The following is a 16,467-nucleotide window of genomic DNA, read 5'->3' as shown; positions in this document are numbered from 1 at the left end:
AAGTCTTAATTTTGAATGCCTCAAATTCAAAAGATGAATTTAATGGAAAGAAGAGAAATCTATATAGAATGGAAAGGCCAAACAAGGATCAAAGTATAAAGAGCAGATCATTTTGGTTCCTCAAGACAAATGTTTCTTAATCCTGAACTGATCTGTTTATTGTTGTAACTTGAGAGGATAACTGAATAAATTGTTAATTAACACATAACTCCTAGGAATTTGAAAGTCTCCAAACTGTGATATTGGACAGAACGGTATGTAGTCCGTTTTTAACATTACTACATGCTGAAAGGACAGAGGAAGAGGAGGTGAATGCAAACTCTGCAGACCATTTCCGGAGAGAAGACATGTAGCAAGGTGAATGCAGAACACTGTCTGATCTCAGCCAAGATGAAAGGAAAAGTCTCACAAAAGATTGGCCTTTTTCTTAACTGCTAGATTAAGAAAACTCAGTGTATTTCCCAGAGGAGAATTCAATTATGATTCTTCTAAAAGCAGAATGCAGATGCTTGACACAACGAGGACACTAAAACATGTTGGATGAATAAATCCCATCAGTTCATAACTATAATTCAAAGGTGTATACAAATAATTTGAGGGAAACAAATATTTGTTTATTAAAAACATTCGTCTTTGAATATTCATCTTCAAAGAGGAATTTTGGCTAAACTAAGTAAGGAAAGATCATCCAGGCCAGATACCTTGTTCTCAAACAAGACTTACAGCAAGAACAGTCCCGATGGTATATCCAGGTTCTCCATTAAGAATCAAGGAGGTTCCATACCAAAAAGCAAGTCCATAAGTTCCGTTCATAAAGAAGTACACAGCACCAAGAGACAGTTTTGAGGCTATAGCCCTTTTTATGCCAAAATCCTTTGCATCTTTGAGATTCTGTGTATACCTTACAAAAACAGAAAACAACTTAATAGCCACTGGGGAAAATAAAACCAAGCATATTTTGTTATATTTAAAGGGACAGACCTTTGAAGTTCTTTCTCCTGGGCCCCAAAGGCTACAACTGTTCGGATTGATGACAAGACTTCTTCTGCCACAGCCCCAGCTTTGGAATAGGCACTTAATTCCTTACTGGTCAATGAGATGACCATCTGTAATAAACCACAACCACAGTTAAAAAATGGCTCTGTGTAGTAATAATGTACTGAGCATTTAAGTCAGGTGGAATTTGAATTCTAAGTAGCCTAATGGTATTTTAAAAAACTCTATCTCTGCATTTTAAAAAATTTGTCGTCAAAATGCTAAGAGGTAAGATTTCAGAGAGAAAAGGGAAAATATCACTATTGGTGACTAGACAGGTTTACCTGATTTCACATGCCCTTTTCTCTATTATATGTCCCATTTACTAATCACTTTACATTTTGTGATTGTTCCACGAAAGGGAACAGTGGGGACACTGCCTTCAGAACTGTGAATTCATAACTATTGCCTATTCACATAGCAAGTCTATCCACCTGAAAAATATATTCCACATAATAGGAGCTGATTTTATATAAGACATGCTTGGATAACTGTTATAGTCAGAGAGTAACAGAAGCTGAGTAATACTCATTATTTTCTGAATTCACTTACTAAAGATAATTATTCCTATAGTGTATCACTAGGGGGGAAACACCACCTGGCACAAAGCCTTATACTTAGCAAGTATTTAATAGATAATTGCCAAGTTGAATTGAAGGAAGCTAGAAACCATCCACTCTGGTATTGCATCATTTGGACAACTCTGACCTTCACCTGCTTCCTCTTCATGATCAATTAATACAATAACAGAATTTAGACCACCCACTGCTATTCCTTTACAACTCCTTGTTTACTTCTCTTCTGTGGGCAGTTAAGGTTCTGATCTTAGTAACTTACTGCAGGCAATCTTTCTACTGAGATTTCCTTCCTCATTTCAAATAAGCTGAGGATGAAGATTTTTATAAAGGCTACAAAGTCAACACTCAGAGTCACACTAAGTAAAGACATGCTGTCCAAATCTCCAAGCCTATTGCTAAGGGATTATCCCACTATAGAATATTTTTATTGCTGAAAATTCTTGTTTGGTTGATTAGTATATTGTTAGCAAATAAACTCTGGAAATTTTATGAATTCTATTTCCATAAAGAACAATTAGTATTGCTAAATTTAAAGCACTGTGCCTCCGATCTAGAAGATGAGTATACACACTGGTGGAATTGCCAAAAGATATGATTTGAAGAGTAATATCAGAGATACATTTGTTGTTTTTAGATTTCACAAAGAGTATTGGTTTCAAAACCAGGCTGTAGATAAGATTACAATTTTGTGGTATACTTACAGCAAAACAGTACTAAAAATGTAATTTAGAATGCAAGTACATAATTTGTTTAAAAAACTGAAACATATTTATGTAGTACATAAAAATAGATATTAGGAGACATTTGAAATGTAATTGAAAGCCTTATTGAAATATAAACTTGGCTGGGTGTGGTAGCTCACTGGCCTGCAATCCCAGCACGTTGCGGGCCGAGGTGGGTGGACAGCTTCAGCCCAAGAATTCGAGATCAGCCTGGACAACATGGTGAAAACCTGTCTCTACAAAAAATACAAAAGTTAGCTGGGCATGGTCGCCTGTAGTCCCAGCTACTTGGGGGGCTGAGATGGGAGGATGACTTGAGCCTGCAAAGCTGAAGCTGCAGTGAACCATGTTTGTTCCATTGCATTCCAGCCTGTGTGACAAAGTGAGACCTTGCCTTGAAAAATCTTTATGCATATATACATATAAACTTTAAGAGGATGATATAAAAAGGTGTTTATTGTTTTAGGATTTTCTTATTCCATTCTACTCAATGAAATGAATCATAACGTGTTGATCTGGGAATTTAGAACAAACAAGGCTGTCCCAACAGCAACAACTACACGTCACATGTAAAATGGCATCATACTTTATCCATGCTAGCACTTGAAGTTGTGTTAGACTGCTAAATGAAGAGAAATATTTTTAATGTTAGTAAGCTATTAAAAACATTTCATTTTAGCCAAATAACTTGAAGATAGAAAGGGGATTAATGGAGAACAAAATCAAAAGTATTTGTGGTGTATAATATCCCTTTGTAGTTTGGGACATGGCAAATGAATAGAAAAGTCATTTTTGGACAAACTCAATGTGTCATCTAGTCCACACTGCTGCTTCCATTCAATATTGCATTAGCCATCTCACTTACTCTAGAACATGCTGCCGCTGAAGCCATTATAAGAGGAGATGTGGACAGAGTCACTAGGGTGAGTTTCCAGCCCTTCACCAAACCAACTGCCAGGCCAATTGAAAAAGTAGACATGTTTTGAAACAACAGAGCAATCTTATCTCCAATACCATCGCTGATTTTGTCAATGTCACTGAAACAGGCAAATAAATGTAATTAGGTCATTTACATGTCACATATGTAAACAAAGCTAATGTACTACAATATCATCCTCTTACTCTGTCATGCGAGTGTTAAGTTCACCGATGTCACAGCTATCAAACCAGCCGACGTCCTGTGCCAAAACTGAATGAAAAAACTGTTTTCGAATCCTCTTGGTCTGTCGTGCTGCAGTTATAATCCAAAAGCAAATCTGTATGTAACCAAAAATCAAGGCAGCAACACCTATTCCAACATAATACAGGGTCAACCTGAAGAAAGAGTATTAGAATGTGAGACCAAAGTGCAACATTTTTTTCTTTTTACACACACACACAAATCGATCACAGTATTTGATTGAGAAAATTTATGCTAGAACTAGAAAAATGACTAAAAATAACATGCCATGAGAGTGAAGTACATTGAATATAATGATCTAGGTTTCCTTGTAAAACATAGAGTACATCTTTTATATTATTATCAGAAATTAGTATTTTAAAGCATTCTTGCTATTTATGTCTTCTTTCAGTATTTTTAATACTTTCATATGAAAAAGTTTCATAGAGGCAATCAAGGTAACTGTAGGTGGAACTGGAGGGTAAAAAAAAAAAAAAAAAAAAAAAAAGATAGCAATCAAAAGCATTTGATAAAAAGCTTAAAAACTATACACAGTCAGCCCCAAATTCAACTTAAGGAATTCACACTGAGGTAATACATACAAAGATTCATCTATATAACTGGTCTTTGTAGCATTTGTAACAATATAGAAAAACTGAAAACAATCCAAATATTTTACAGTAGGAGACCAAATAAGAAATGTAATTATTTAATAAATGTATACTGAGTGCCCACTATGTGTGAGGTTCTAGAGACACTGCCATGAGCAGGATAATAAGTCCTCCAATTCTAGCAGGAGGCAGACAATATGCAAAGAGAAAAAAATACGTTTTTCTAGGAAGGAAGTAAACAGGGTGATAGTTCACAGAATAACTGGTGAGTAAACATGGGTTGGGAGAGCTAGCTCAGATAAATAGAGTGTTTAAGAAAAGTTTCTGTGAGGAAGTGATATTATAGCTGGGATCCGAAACGTGAAAGTAAGCCAGCCATAAAAAGAGCAGGAAGTGCATTCCAGGGAGAGGAAAAAACATCTCTCCCAGGAGAGATTGAGTCAGAAAAAAGTTGTTTAGCATGTTCCAGAAACAAAAGAAGTCCAGAGTGGTAAGAAATAATGAGGCTGGAGAATTTGGCATATTCTAGGGTTTTTACAGTACATTGTTCATGTTTTATTCCAGGAGAAGCAGAAGATCATTGGAAGATCTCAGCATGGGATGGCATTATCTGTTCAACTTTTTAAAAGACCACTCCAGCTTCTCTGTGGAGAACAGATGAAAGCAGAAATAATTGAGCTCCCCATGAAGTTCTGTTAAGAAGCTATTGCCAAGGCCAAAGTGAGAAGAATGGGGGCTTGGAGGAGGATCCTGGCAGCCTACATGAAAAGAAGCAGACAGATTTTAGGTGTATTTTAGAAACAAAAATTGCCAGACTAATGGATGCCTGAATAAGAACCACCAACTTTCTCTGCTAGACACATGACTGGGAAGACTGTCAAAGCAAAAAGCTCCCTTCCTGCCTCCAATGACACCTATCCTGAAAAAGAAAAGTTCTTTCCATTCAATCCTCTAGATTATGAGAATTTGACCTGCTTGAAGAGCATCAGATTGTACACCTCACCTTGAATGGAATACCTTTCATGATCCTTGATGAGAAGAGAGAACTTGAACAGCTGTTACAGGTAAGCCCCCTTTGGCTATGAAGATGCTCTCTCTACCACGGGGATCTAATCAGTCACAGTCTCCTTCAAGCATACTATAGACCTAGGATGTTCAATTGCCACCTGTTTGCTCTCACATGGATATTTAGATTTCTTAGTGCTTTATAGTTTATTTGATTTTTTTAAAAAGATGGGATCTCACTATATTGCCCGGGCTATCCTCAAATTCCTAGGCTTAAAGGATTCTCCTGTCTCAGCCTCCTGAGTAGCTGGCACTGATGGTACATAACACTGGGACTACAGGTGCACACTAGTGTTTTATAATTGTGTGTGTGTGTTTGTAATAATAAAGTAATCTTTATTTAATAGATTCCTCCTGAAAAAAAAAATGCCAATGTATTGGGTATGAGGAATGTAGGAAAGGGAGAATTCAAGAATAACTTCTTAGGTTTTGAGTAGAGCAGCTGGTGATGAGGGTATCACTTACAGATGCGAGAGACTGGGACAAAGACAAGATTTGCAAGATATAGAGAGAGTTCAGATTTAGATGTGGGAAGTCAGAAATGCCTGTTAAACCTCAAAATGGAGATCAAGTAAGAAGCTGAAAATGAGAAATGGAAGCACAAGAGAGGGGGTCTAGGCCGGGGATGTGGATTTGAAAGCAGTAACTTATAGGCAGGTGGGAATTAAAACAAAGGGACTGGCTGAGAACACCCAGGAAGAGGAAGAATTAAGTGTAGGTAAAGAAGAGAAGAGGGCCAAGGACTATTAGTGACTCTGCAAAGATGTAGCTTGGGATAAAGATAAAGAATCTGCCAAGAAGTCAGTGAGGTGGTTGAAAATCCAGGAGAGTGAAGTACCAAGCAACACAGGAGAGGAAAATACAATTGATGCTCATTATTTGAAAATTCTGTATTTGCAAATCTGCTTCCTTGCTGAAATTGTTTTTCTAAGTCCCAGGTCAATACTTGTAGTGTTTTCATGGTTATTTATGAACATGCACAGAGTGACCAAAAATTTGGTTTGCTCGATGCACACATTCTCAGCTGAGGTCCAGCAAGGCCCGTACTCTGCCTTCTTGTTTCAGCTCTTGTACTGTAAACAAAGGTTATTTTTGTGGTCTATTTAGTGCCAAGTTTTTCTCATTTTTGTGCTTTTGGTTGATGATTTTGCTATTTGTAATAGTTCCCAAGCATCATGCTGAAGTGATGGCTAGTGTTTCTTAGTGCAAGAAGGCTGTGATGTGCCTTACGTAGAAAACAGGTGTGTCAGATAAGTTTCATTCAGGAGTGAGATATAGTGAGAACATGAGTTCAATGTTAAAGAATCACCAACACATATTAAATAAGGTGTCTTTAAAAAGAAGCACACATAAAGTGAGGTTGTGTGTTATTTGGTTGACAAAAAGTTTGTCACCAGAGGCTCACAGGATCCTAACACTGTATTTCTCCTAAGAGTAATCTTCAAAATTTGATAATTCAATTTTCACAGAAACTTTAATAGACCATAACTATCATAAATAATTTACCGTGTTTTCTAGTAAGAGGAACTATTCAAGGATAGGATGGAACACTACAGGCTTAATACAAATCATCTTGTTGAATTTTTTTTTTATGTTGTGGGGAAAAGGTTTGCAGCAATCATATAAAATAAGTGTAAGATGAATACACTGAAAATCACAAACATTATTAGGAGAAGTTAAAGAAGATCTAAATAAATGAAGAGACATTCCGTTGATGGATTGGGAGACTCAGTGTTGTTAAGATGACAGTCTTCCCCAAATTTATCTATAGATTCAGTGCAATCCCTGTCAAAATTCTCCTGTGTGCTCTCCTGCAGAAATTGACAAGGTGTTCATAAAATATACATAGAAATGTAGAGAACTCAGAATAGCCAAAGTAATTTTTAAAAAGAAGAGCAAATTTGGAGTACTTACACTTCCGGAGTTTATTTATTAAAACTGTAAAACTACAGTAATCGAAACAGTGCAATACTGGCATAAAGACAGACATATCAATAACTGCAAGAGCCGAGAGGACAGAAACGGACTCTTACATTTATTGGCAGTTGATTTTTAGCAAATGTGCCAAGTCAATTCAATTGAGAAAAGATTGTTTTTTCAACAAATGGTTCTGGGACAACTGGATAGCCACATGCAAAAAAGGTAAATTTAAACCGTTACCTCACATCACTCACAGAGATTAACTCAAAATGGATCATAGACCTAAGTTTAAGAGTTAAAACATTAACTCTTAAACTTGCAATTTCAAGAAGAAAATGTAAAGGAAAATCTTCATCATCCTGGGTTAGGCAAAAAATTCCCACACCCAAAAGTGCAATCCATAAAATAAAAACTTAGTGAACTGAACTTTACCAAAGTTAAAAACTTTGCCCTTCAAAAGAAACCTCTAAGAAAGTGAACACTCTGACAGATGGAGAAGAAATATTTGCCAATTGTATATCCAACAAAGAACTTGTAATCAGAATTTATAAAGAATTCTTACCACTTAATACTAAGAAGACTAATGGCACAATTTAAAAATCGATAAAATATTTGAATAGACATTTCACCAAAGAAAATATAGGAATAGATTAAAAAGTACATTAAATACTCGTCATTAGTCACTAGGGAAATGCAAATTAAAGTCATATTATAATACCACTTCATACCTACTACAATGGCTGTAATAAAAAAGGCAATGACAAGTGTTGATGAGGATATGGAGAAACTGGATCCCTCAGACACTGCTGGTGGGACAGTAAAATGGTGTAGCCACTTTTAAAAAACAGTTTGGCAGTGTTTCAAAGAGACAAATCTAAATTTACCATATGACCCAGCAATTACACTCCTAGGTCTACTCAAGAGTAATAAAAACATATGTCCACACAAAGAAGTGTACATCAATGTTCACAGAAGCATATTTGTAAATAGCCAAAAAGTAGAAACAATCCAAATATCCATCAGCTGGTGAAGAGATAAACAAAATGTGATACAGCTTTGCAATGGATTACTACTAAGCAATAAAAAGGAATAAACTACTACCTGTTACAACATGGATGAACCTCAAAAACAGTATGCCAAACAAAAGAAGCCAGGTGCAAGAACCTTACATGTTATATATTTCCATGCATAGACAGTGTCAGTAATATGCAAATCTTTTCAAATAAAAAGCAGATAAGGAGGTGCCTCAAGCTGGGTGTGGGAATAGGGATTGGTTGCAAATGAAGATCTTTGTAGGAGGATAAAGGTGTTCTAGAAATACTGTGGTGATGGTTGTACAACTCCATACATTTACTGAAAATCATTAAGTTGCACAATTAAGACTGGTAAATTATATGCTAAGTAAATTATACATCAACAAACATATTAAAAATCACATAAACAGTACAATTGCACTAAAATTATATATGTACCACTATACATGTAAACATACTATAATAATATAAACAGAAATTAATATTTTTATCTATTAGTGGTGGGATTATGTATAGTGATTTGTCTTCTTTGTGCATTTGTATCTTTTCACATTTGCTACAATGAAAATGTAATTTAATCAGAAAAAATAATTTAAAATAACTTTATAGAAGCACTGACTCACTTTTTAAAAAACTATTCCTTATAAACAAACAAACGAAACAACACACTCAAGTTTTCCACATGGAAGAACTCTACTTATTAACTCCACATTCATCTAGTAATCAGACTTCCAAACTACCTGGGATCCAGAAGAAGAATTTTAGTAACCCCAGAGCCCAGGCAATTAATTTTGCATCAAGAAATGAAGCCACCCTTGAGGCCTTAGCTTTCTGATTCCAAAAGTCACCCAAATTAAGATTGATTTAATGGCTTCATTTATTGAGCGCTTACTATGTATTAATCTAACATGGAGTTGGCTGTCTAGTTTGCCCCTTCTGTTTCAAGTAGGTTATGCTAGGTACATTAGAAGTAGCAAAAGAAAAGGATCAAGTTGCTTAGGAGTTCATATAGAATTAAATAATCAAGGCCTGGCTCAGTGGCTCACACCTGTAATCCTAGCACTTTGGGAGGCCGAGGCAGGCAGATCACCTGAGGTTGGGAGTTTGAGACCAGTCTGACCAACATGGAGAAACCCCGTTTCTACTAAAAATACAAAATTAGCTGAGCATGGAGGCGCGTATCTGTATTCCCAGCTACTCCAGAGGCTGTGGCAGGAGAATCTCTTGAACCCGAGAGGCAGAGATTGCAGTGAGCCAAGATTGTGCCATTGCACTCCAGCCTGGGAAACAAGAGCAAAAACTCCATCTAAAAACAAAAAATTAAGTAATCAACTTTTGACAGCAAAAGAGGAGGCATCATATTGACCAGCAGTAGTCCTGGCACTATTTAGTCATTCCAATCTGGAGTCAGCAACAAAAGATTCAACTATTTTTAGAAAAATTTTCTGAGAAATAAGACAGAGGCATAGACTAAACATTAAAATTATAAAGCTGAGTCATTTTCTTTGGAAAATAGCAGAATAGAATTCTTTAGTTTCTGATTATTACAGATGGAAGAAGTACTATCACCTTATACTCAAAAAATTATGCAAATCAGTGTTCATTAAAATATTAGTTCCACAGATGCTAATCAATTTTAGCAGAAATGAATTAGGTTCCATAATCAAACATTAATAGGTTTGGAAAACTTGGATTAAATCAAGCTAACTAAATGAACCCCTTACTATCCATATCTGTCATGTATGTATCCGATAGAAGGCTGTCATAGATAACGTTTTTCAAACCAATTGGACTGAAGAGTCTTCTTTAATATGTATCTCAAATATTTAAAAAATATTAACATACTGAATACTGAATAATTATGATTAATAATAATGTACTGAATATTATAGGTAATTCCTTCCTTCCTTCTTTTTTTTTTTTGATGGAGTCTTGCTTTGTTGCCAAGGTTTGAGTGCAGTGGTGTGATCTCAAACTCCACTGCAACCTCCAACTCCCGGGTTCAAGCAATTGTCCTGCCTCAGCTTGCCGAGTAGCTGGGACTACAGGTGCCTGCCACCATGTCCAGCTAATTTTTGTATTCTTAGTAGAGATGGAGTTTCACCATGTTAGCCAGGATGGTCTTGAACTCCTGACCTCAAGTGATCTACCTGCCTCCGCCTCCTAAAATGTTGGGATTACATGAGTGAGCCATTGCAGCTGGTCTCAGTAATAAATTTCTTATTATTTAAATAAATCTTAAAAAAAGAAATAATAGTATAACAAGTACTATAAAAGGTAAGTATGTTTTCTTATAAATTTAGTAGCCCTTAAATAACTGTACATAGACATATCTTTTCATCTTATTGTCCCTTTTATTGTCTACTTTTAAACAGATGCTCATATTAAAAAATTTTTAAACTTTTTGTGGAAAAAAATATACTTTGTGACTGCACATTGGAGCCCTGCCTTAATATTGTAAGACCAAAAATTCAGTAGAAAGCACAACCGTAGGTCCTAATCAAGAATTTTCAAAAGATCCAATATAGAGAAATTTTATGTAAAATTAGCTAAGATAAGAACTTTACGCCAAAGAAAGTTGAGGCTGCAGCAAAACTCAATTCAAGGGAGCATCATTCACACTGTAGCCCAGAACAACACTATCCAATAGAACTTTCCATGATGAAAAAAATGTTCAATATCTATGTTGTACTGTATGGAAGCCAGCCAGATATAATTATTAACACTTGACATGTGATTGAGAATGAGAAACTGAATTTTAAATTTCATTTAATTTTAATCAATTCATATTCATAGAGAAATCAAGCAACAGAAAGAAATAAACGGCATCCAAATTGGAAAACAGAAAGTCAAATTATTTATTTGCTGATAATATGATCTTATACCTAGAAAACCATAACAATTCCACCAAAATACTCCTAGATTTGCTAACAAATTCAGTCAAGGTTCGGGTTATAAAATCAATGTGCAAAAATCAGTAACATTTCTATATACCAATAATGGTCAAAATGAGAATCAAATCAAGAAATCAATCCCATTTACAATAGTTACAAAAATATCTAAGAATATATTTAAGGAATTAAAAGATCTTTACAAGGAAAACTACAAAACACTGATGAATGGAATTGTAGATGACACAAACAAATGGAAAAACATCCCATGCTTATGGATCTGAAGAATCAATATCATTAAGATGACTTTACTGGACAAAGCAATCTATACATTCAATGCAATTTCTATCAAAATGCCAATGTCATTTTTCACAGAATTAGAAAAGACAATCCTGAAATTCATATGCAACAAAAAAAGGCTTAATAACCAAAGCAACTATAAGCAGAAAGAACATAGCTGGATGTATCACACTACCTGATTTCAAATTATACTACAAGGCTATAGTAACCAAAACATCATGGTACTGGTATAATAATAGGCACATAGATCAAGGAAAAAGAATAGAGAACCTAGAAATAAAGCCACATATCTACAACCAATTGACCTTCAACAAAGCCAACAAAAACATACATTGGAAAAAGGACATCCTATTTAATAAATGATGCTGGGAAAATTGGAAATCTGTAAGCAAAAGAATAAAACTGGACCCCTATCTCTCACCATATACAAAAATCAACTAAACATGGATTAAAGACTTAAATTTAACACCTGACATGATAAGAATCCTAGAAGAAAACTTAGGAGAAACTCTTCTGGACATTGGCCTTGACAAAGAATTCATGACTAAGACCTCAAAAACAAATGCAACAAAACCAAAAATAGACAAATGGAAATTAATTAAATTAAAAAGCTTCTGCACACCAAAAGAAATAATCTTTTAGATTATCTTTTAGAATGAAAAGACAACCTGTAGAATGGGAGAAAATATTTGCAAACTATGCAACCAACAAAAAACTAATATCTAGAATCTGCAAGGAACTCAAACATCTCAACAACAACAATAAAATAAACCTTAATAACTCCATTAAAAAGTGGGCAAAGGACATGAACAGACACTTTTCAAAAGGAGCCATACAAATGGCCAAAAAGCATATGAAAAAATGCTTAATATCAGTAATCATCAGAGAAATGCAAATAAAACCACAGTGAAACACTGTCTTACACCAATCAGAATGTCTACTATTAAAGAGTCAAATAATAATAGATGTTGGTGAGAATGCAGAGAAAGGAGAATATATACACCATTGGAGGTAATGTAAATTAGTACAACCTCTATGGAAAACAGTATAGAGATTTCTTAAAGAACTAAAAGTTGAACTACCATTCAATTTGGCAGTGTCACTACTGAGTATGTGCCCAAGGAGAAGAAATCGTTGTGCCAGAAAGATACCTGAACTTGTATGTTTATTGTAGCCCTATTCACAATAGCAAAGATATGGAATCAACCTAAGTGTTCATCAATGAATGAATGGATACAGAAAATGTTTACACACACACACACACACACACACACAGAGCATGCAATACTACTCGGCCATAAAAAATAGTGAGATCATGGGGTTTTTTTTGCAGCAACATGGATGGACCTAGAGGCCATTATCTTAGATGAAATAACTCAGAAACAGTCAAATACCACATGTTCTCACTTATTATAAGTGGGAGCTAAATAATGTGTACACATGGACAAAGAGAGTGGAATAGTAGACATTGGAGACTCAGAGGCTGAGAGGGTAAAAGGGGGTGTAAGAGATGAGAAATTGCTTAATGGCTACAAGGTTTACTTTTTGGGTGATGGTTACACTAAAAGCCCAGATTTCACCACTATGCAATATATCCATGTAACACAACTGCACTTGTACCACCTAAATCTATAAACAAAATTATATAGCCACAAATGGCCATGGCTAACATATTGGACAGGGCATATTAGGAATTAAAACTAAAGAAGAACAGAGGATATTAGAGGCTGGGAAAGGTAGAGAGAAGGAAGGGATAAGGAGATATTTGTTAATGCTAAAATTATAGCCAGATATAAGAAATAAGTTCTAATGTCCTATAGTATTATAGTTAACTATGGCTATCGTTAACAATAATATATTACATGATTTCAAATAGCTAGAAGAAAGATACTGAATACGCCCAACACAAAGAAATGATAAATGTTTGAGATAATGAATATGCTAATTAATCTGATCTGATCACTATACAGCATCACTATGTACCTCATAGATATGTACAATTATCGTGCATCAATTGTAATTTTTTAATTAAAAAAAGAATTAAGGCCCAGAAGATGTCACTGCAATGTGATGGGTGTCCCTTGACAACATGGTGTCTTCATTTTTGGGGGAAAAGAATAGGAATCATTTAGATATAGAGTAAAGACCCAGAAAGTTTTAGTGAGGCAGTATGGAAATCCAGTCCATATACTGAGAAAGGTAGTGTCTACCTAAGAAAGTCAGAACATGTTGAGTAAATAAACCATACTGTTTAATACCTAAAATTACAAAACAGAACATCCTTGTAAATTATTTATTATTCAGACTTTACAATTTTTTGTTTGGATACAACTTTACCATAATAGTCGGAATAATTAGTCTCCAAATTTAGTGTGAATAAAACCTTACTATTTTTATTTTAAAAAGTATTTTATTACTTTTACTATTTATTTGTTGCACACATTTTGTGATTTTTGATGTTTAAAGAAATAGAATTTTCAATGAGCCTCAAAAGGAATATAATTTTTTAGAAGGCAAATCAAGTCCTTTCTTTCCCAGGATATTGCTGGGAGGCAAAATTCCTACAAAAATGCAAATCCTTACAACTTTTAAATTGATGACAACTTTGTCAAATACAACTCAAAACATATGACCTATACACCTTTTGAGTAGAAGAAAAAATATGTGCTAATTGCATTTTATATACCTAATGAAAGAAGAGGAAATGTTTGCTTTAATCATTTGTTATGTAATATTAATGGTCATACAAAATTTCAGTTGCTTTTTTCTTGTAAGCTTTAAATAAAGCATCAGGCAACAAATGTGATATTAACATTTCATTTGAACTTACACAGTCATATCTTCATTCAGCTTCTCTTGAGACTGAGTACAGTTCTGATAATTTGCTGTAAAAAAGGTTATTTAAATTATAGAGGACATTAATTTATAATTGATCATACTGTTACACAGATAGCCCTCCAAACCAAATATAGTGCCCTCTTAAGACAACAGATTTACTGCCCACAAACAGGTTTATTATCATCTCATTTTCTATTCTTTAACCTAGAACTAGAAATAATTATCTCTGCTCTGAAGAAGTACTCATGAAACTTGGAAAACTATAAGGAAGCATTAGCCATATAGTTCATAACTGGAAAGAATTCTTTGGGACATCTCTGATCAGGCAACAGTCATGAAAATAATAGTAATAGAATTCCCTGCTTCTGCCTGAGATTATACACTTTGAATTCAGTTTAAAACACTCCAGGGAATGATTTCAGAAGTCCAAGAAAAGCAAGAACATGTGTGTAAGTTCTAGAAGAATTAGCCATGGGAAAAATGGAAAGCTCATTGAAACGTGTTGAGTATAACCAGGATAGTAACATGGTAAAACAATGTTGAAAGGTTGTTAGTTTTCTATGTAAACTTTTCTATATATCTTCTAGTAGGAAAAAATATTGTACACTGTGAAATATACCAAAGTCCTGATTTCACCAACAACACAAAACCATGGTCGATATCCATGATTCCAACTTTCTCCTTATACCTTTATAATCAACATTTGAAATGAACTGCAGACATCATGACTCTTCATCTGTTATAACCATAACATCATCACATATTACAATGTTTATGATCTTTATTTATATGCAAACAATAATTTCTCCCTTATTCTATTTACGGAATTGTGGTAGGAAAAAACACCAAAATTCATATGGCAGAAATGGAGATTTCAATGAGATTTAACTGAGCAAATAAAGGAAATAAACATTGTTTCTAAAAATGGTTCCTGCAATCTCATAAAAATGGCATAATCTCAGTGTATAGATTGTGTTGATGGAGGTAATATTTTGGAAAGATCAGGACTCAAACAAAAATGGATCCCCAAATAATGATAGCTGTTATTCATATTTTTATTTATAGGAATGAATAATCCTGCTCTATTATCCTCCTGAAAATCAATGTTAGAAGGTTGAAGGTTTGCCTCTTAATATCCTTATTTCTCTTTAACAATGTTATAATATACCAATAATATCCATGAATTTATCTAAATCATTATTGAACTCCTCTACATGTTTACCACATTTGATAAAACCAGGAAACTGGGGAAGCCTTGAACAACAACAAAAATTAGAATTCACAGAAATAGCAATTAGATATGTAGTACCTAGCCTATCCAAAACAGGTAAGGCAATCGATTACAGAAAAAATTTAACAAAAGGAATACTGCCAAGCAGAAGGTCTTAGGTTGCCAGGTTGCTCATTTACTCATGCATTCATTCATTCATTCGTTCATAGAGATGTAGTTGACAATAAATATTTACTCAGTGAATTGGTGGCTCCATTTGTTTAACAACAAATTATTTAGCATATATATCAATTTACATCATTAATATGTCAGATTTTAACTTATATCCTTAATTTTATTTATATTATTAAAATATTTTAAAAATCCTAACTGTTTAAGCAGGAGATTATGGAAAGACAGAGATGGAAGCAATGAGTTTGTTCCACTCAAGATTAGTACACGTAAAAGATTTGCTTTTGGTTTTAAAGATTTTTTTTGCTTTAAAGATTTTTTTTTTTTTTTTGCTTAAAGATTTGCTTTTTGGAAAACAAGACGGTATAATTTAGGTATAAATTAGAATTTAAAGTCAAACAGAGCACAGAGGGAAGTAGACTGCACAAAGATAGGCTAATGTTGATGAAAAGACAGTCTAGGTCGTGAAGAGTCATTTGTCCCAGTTATAATAAGTATTTATAACAATACTTCCTAGTGTAGAATTTGGGGAAAAGCACAAAAAATCAGGGAATTACTAATATTTATAATATCTACCAGATTAAAAACACTGCATAGCTATTACATCAGTGCGTAGGAAAATCACTGGAATTTACACCTAAAGAATAATGTCACCTTGAAAGACATGACCCTGAAATAGGATGCTACAAAGGATACACAAAAGATGCCTACAAATAAGGGCAATATAAAAACACCTTTTCCACACCTAATTGCTAGTTCCTCTCACCACCAATTCAGGGTATCTGTCTCTAGTGCTATAATTTTCTTCTTCTCTTCTGCATTATGTTATATAGTGCATGGCTAAAAGCTACTAAAAAAAACCCAAAAAACAAAAACCTAAGTAACTACTAAACTGAAAGATTTGATCATACT

The 16,467-nt window shown here is 34.3% G+C and overlaps 1 protein-coding gene across 1 annotated transcript in view; it reads right to left on the bottom strand.

The window, feature by feature from the left end:
• ABCB5 (ATP-binding cassette, sub-family B (MDR/TAP), member 5) overlaps positions 1-16,467 on the bottom strand; it is a 127,808-nt gene that overhangs the window by 104,646 nt on the left and 6,695 nt on the right. The window contains exons 4-8 of the mRNA XM_011973911.1: positions 14,146-14,200; positions 3,458-3,649; positions 3,201-3,372; positions 982-1,106; positions 724-901 (exon numbers count right to left, since the gene is read on the bottom strand). Of these exons, the coding sequence (XP_011829301.1) occupies positions 724-901; positions 982-1,106; positions 3,201-3,372; positions 3,458-3,649; positions 14,146-14,200 (722 nt within the window). The remainder of the gene's footprint in view (positions 1-723; positions 902-981; positions 1,107-3,200; positions 3,373-3,457; positions 3,650-14,145; positions 14,201-16,467) is intronic.

Source organism: Mandrillus leucophaeus, unplaced genomic scaffold (genome assembly GCF_000951045.1).
Source record: "Mandrillus leucophaeus isolate KB7577 unplaced genomic scaffold, Mleu.le_1.0 Scaffold140, whole genome shotgun sequence".
Classification (NCBI taxonomy): domain Eukaryota; kingdom Metazoa; phylum Chordata; class Mammalia; order Primates; family Cercopithecidae; genus Mandrillus; species Mandrillus leucophaeus.
The sequence above is the reverse complement of the archived record's forward strand: the minus strand, read 5'-3'. Positions and strand labels throughout refer to the sequence as shown.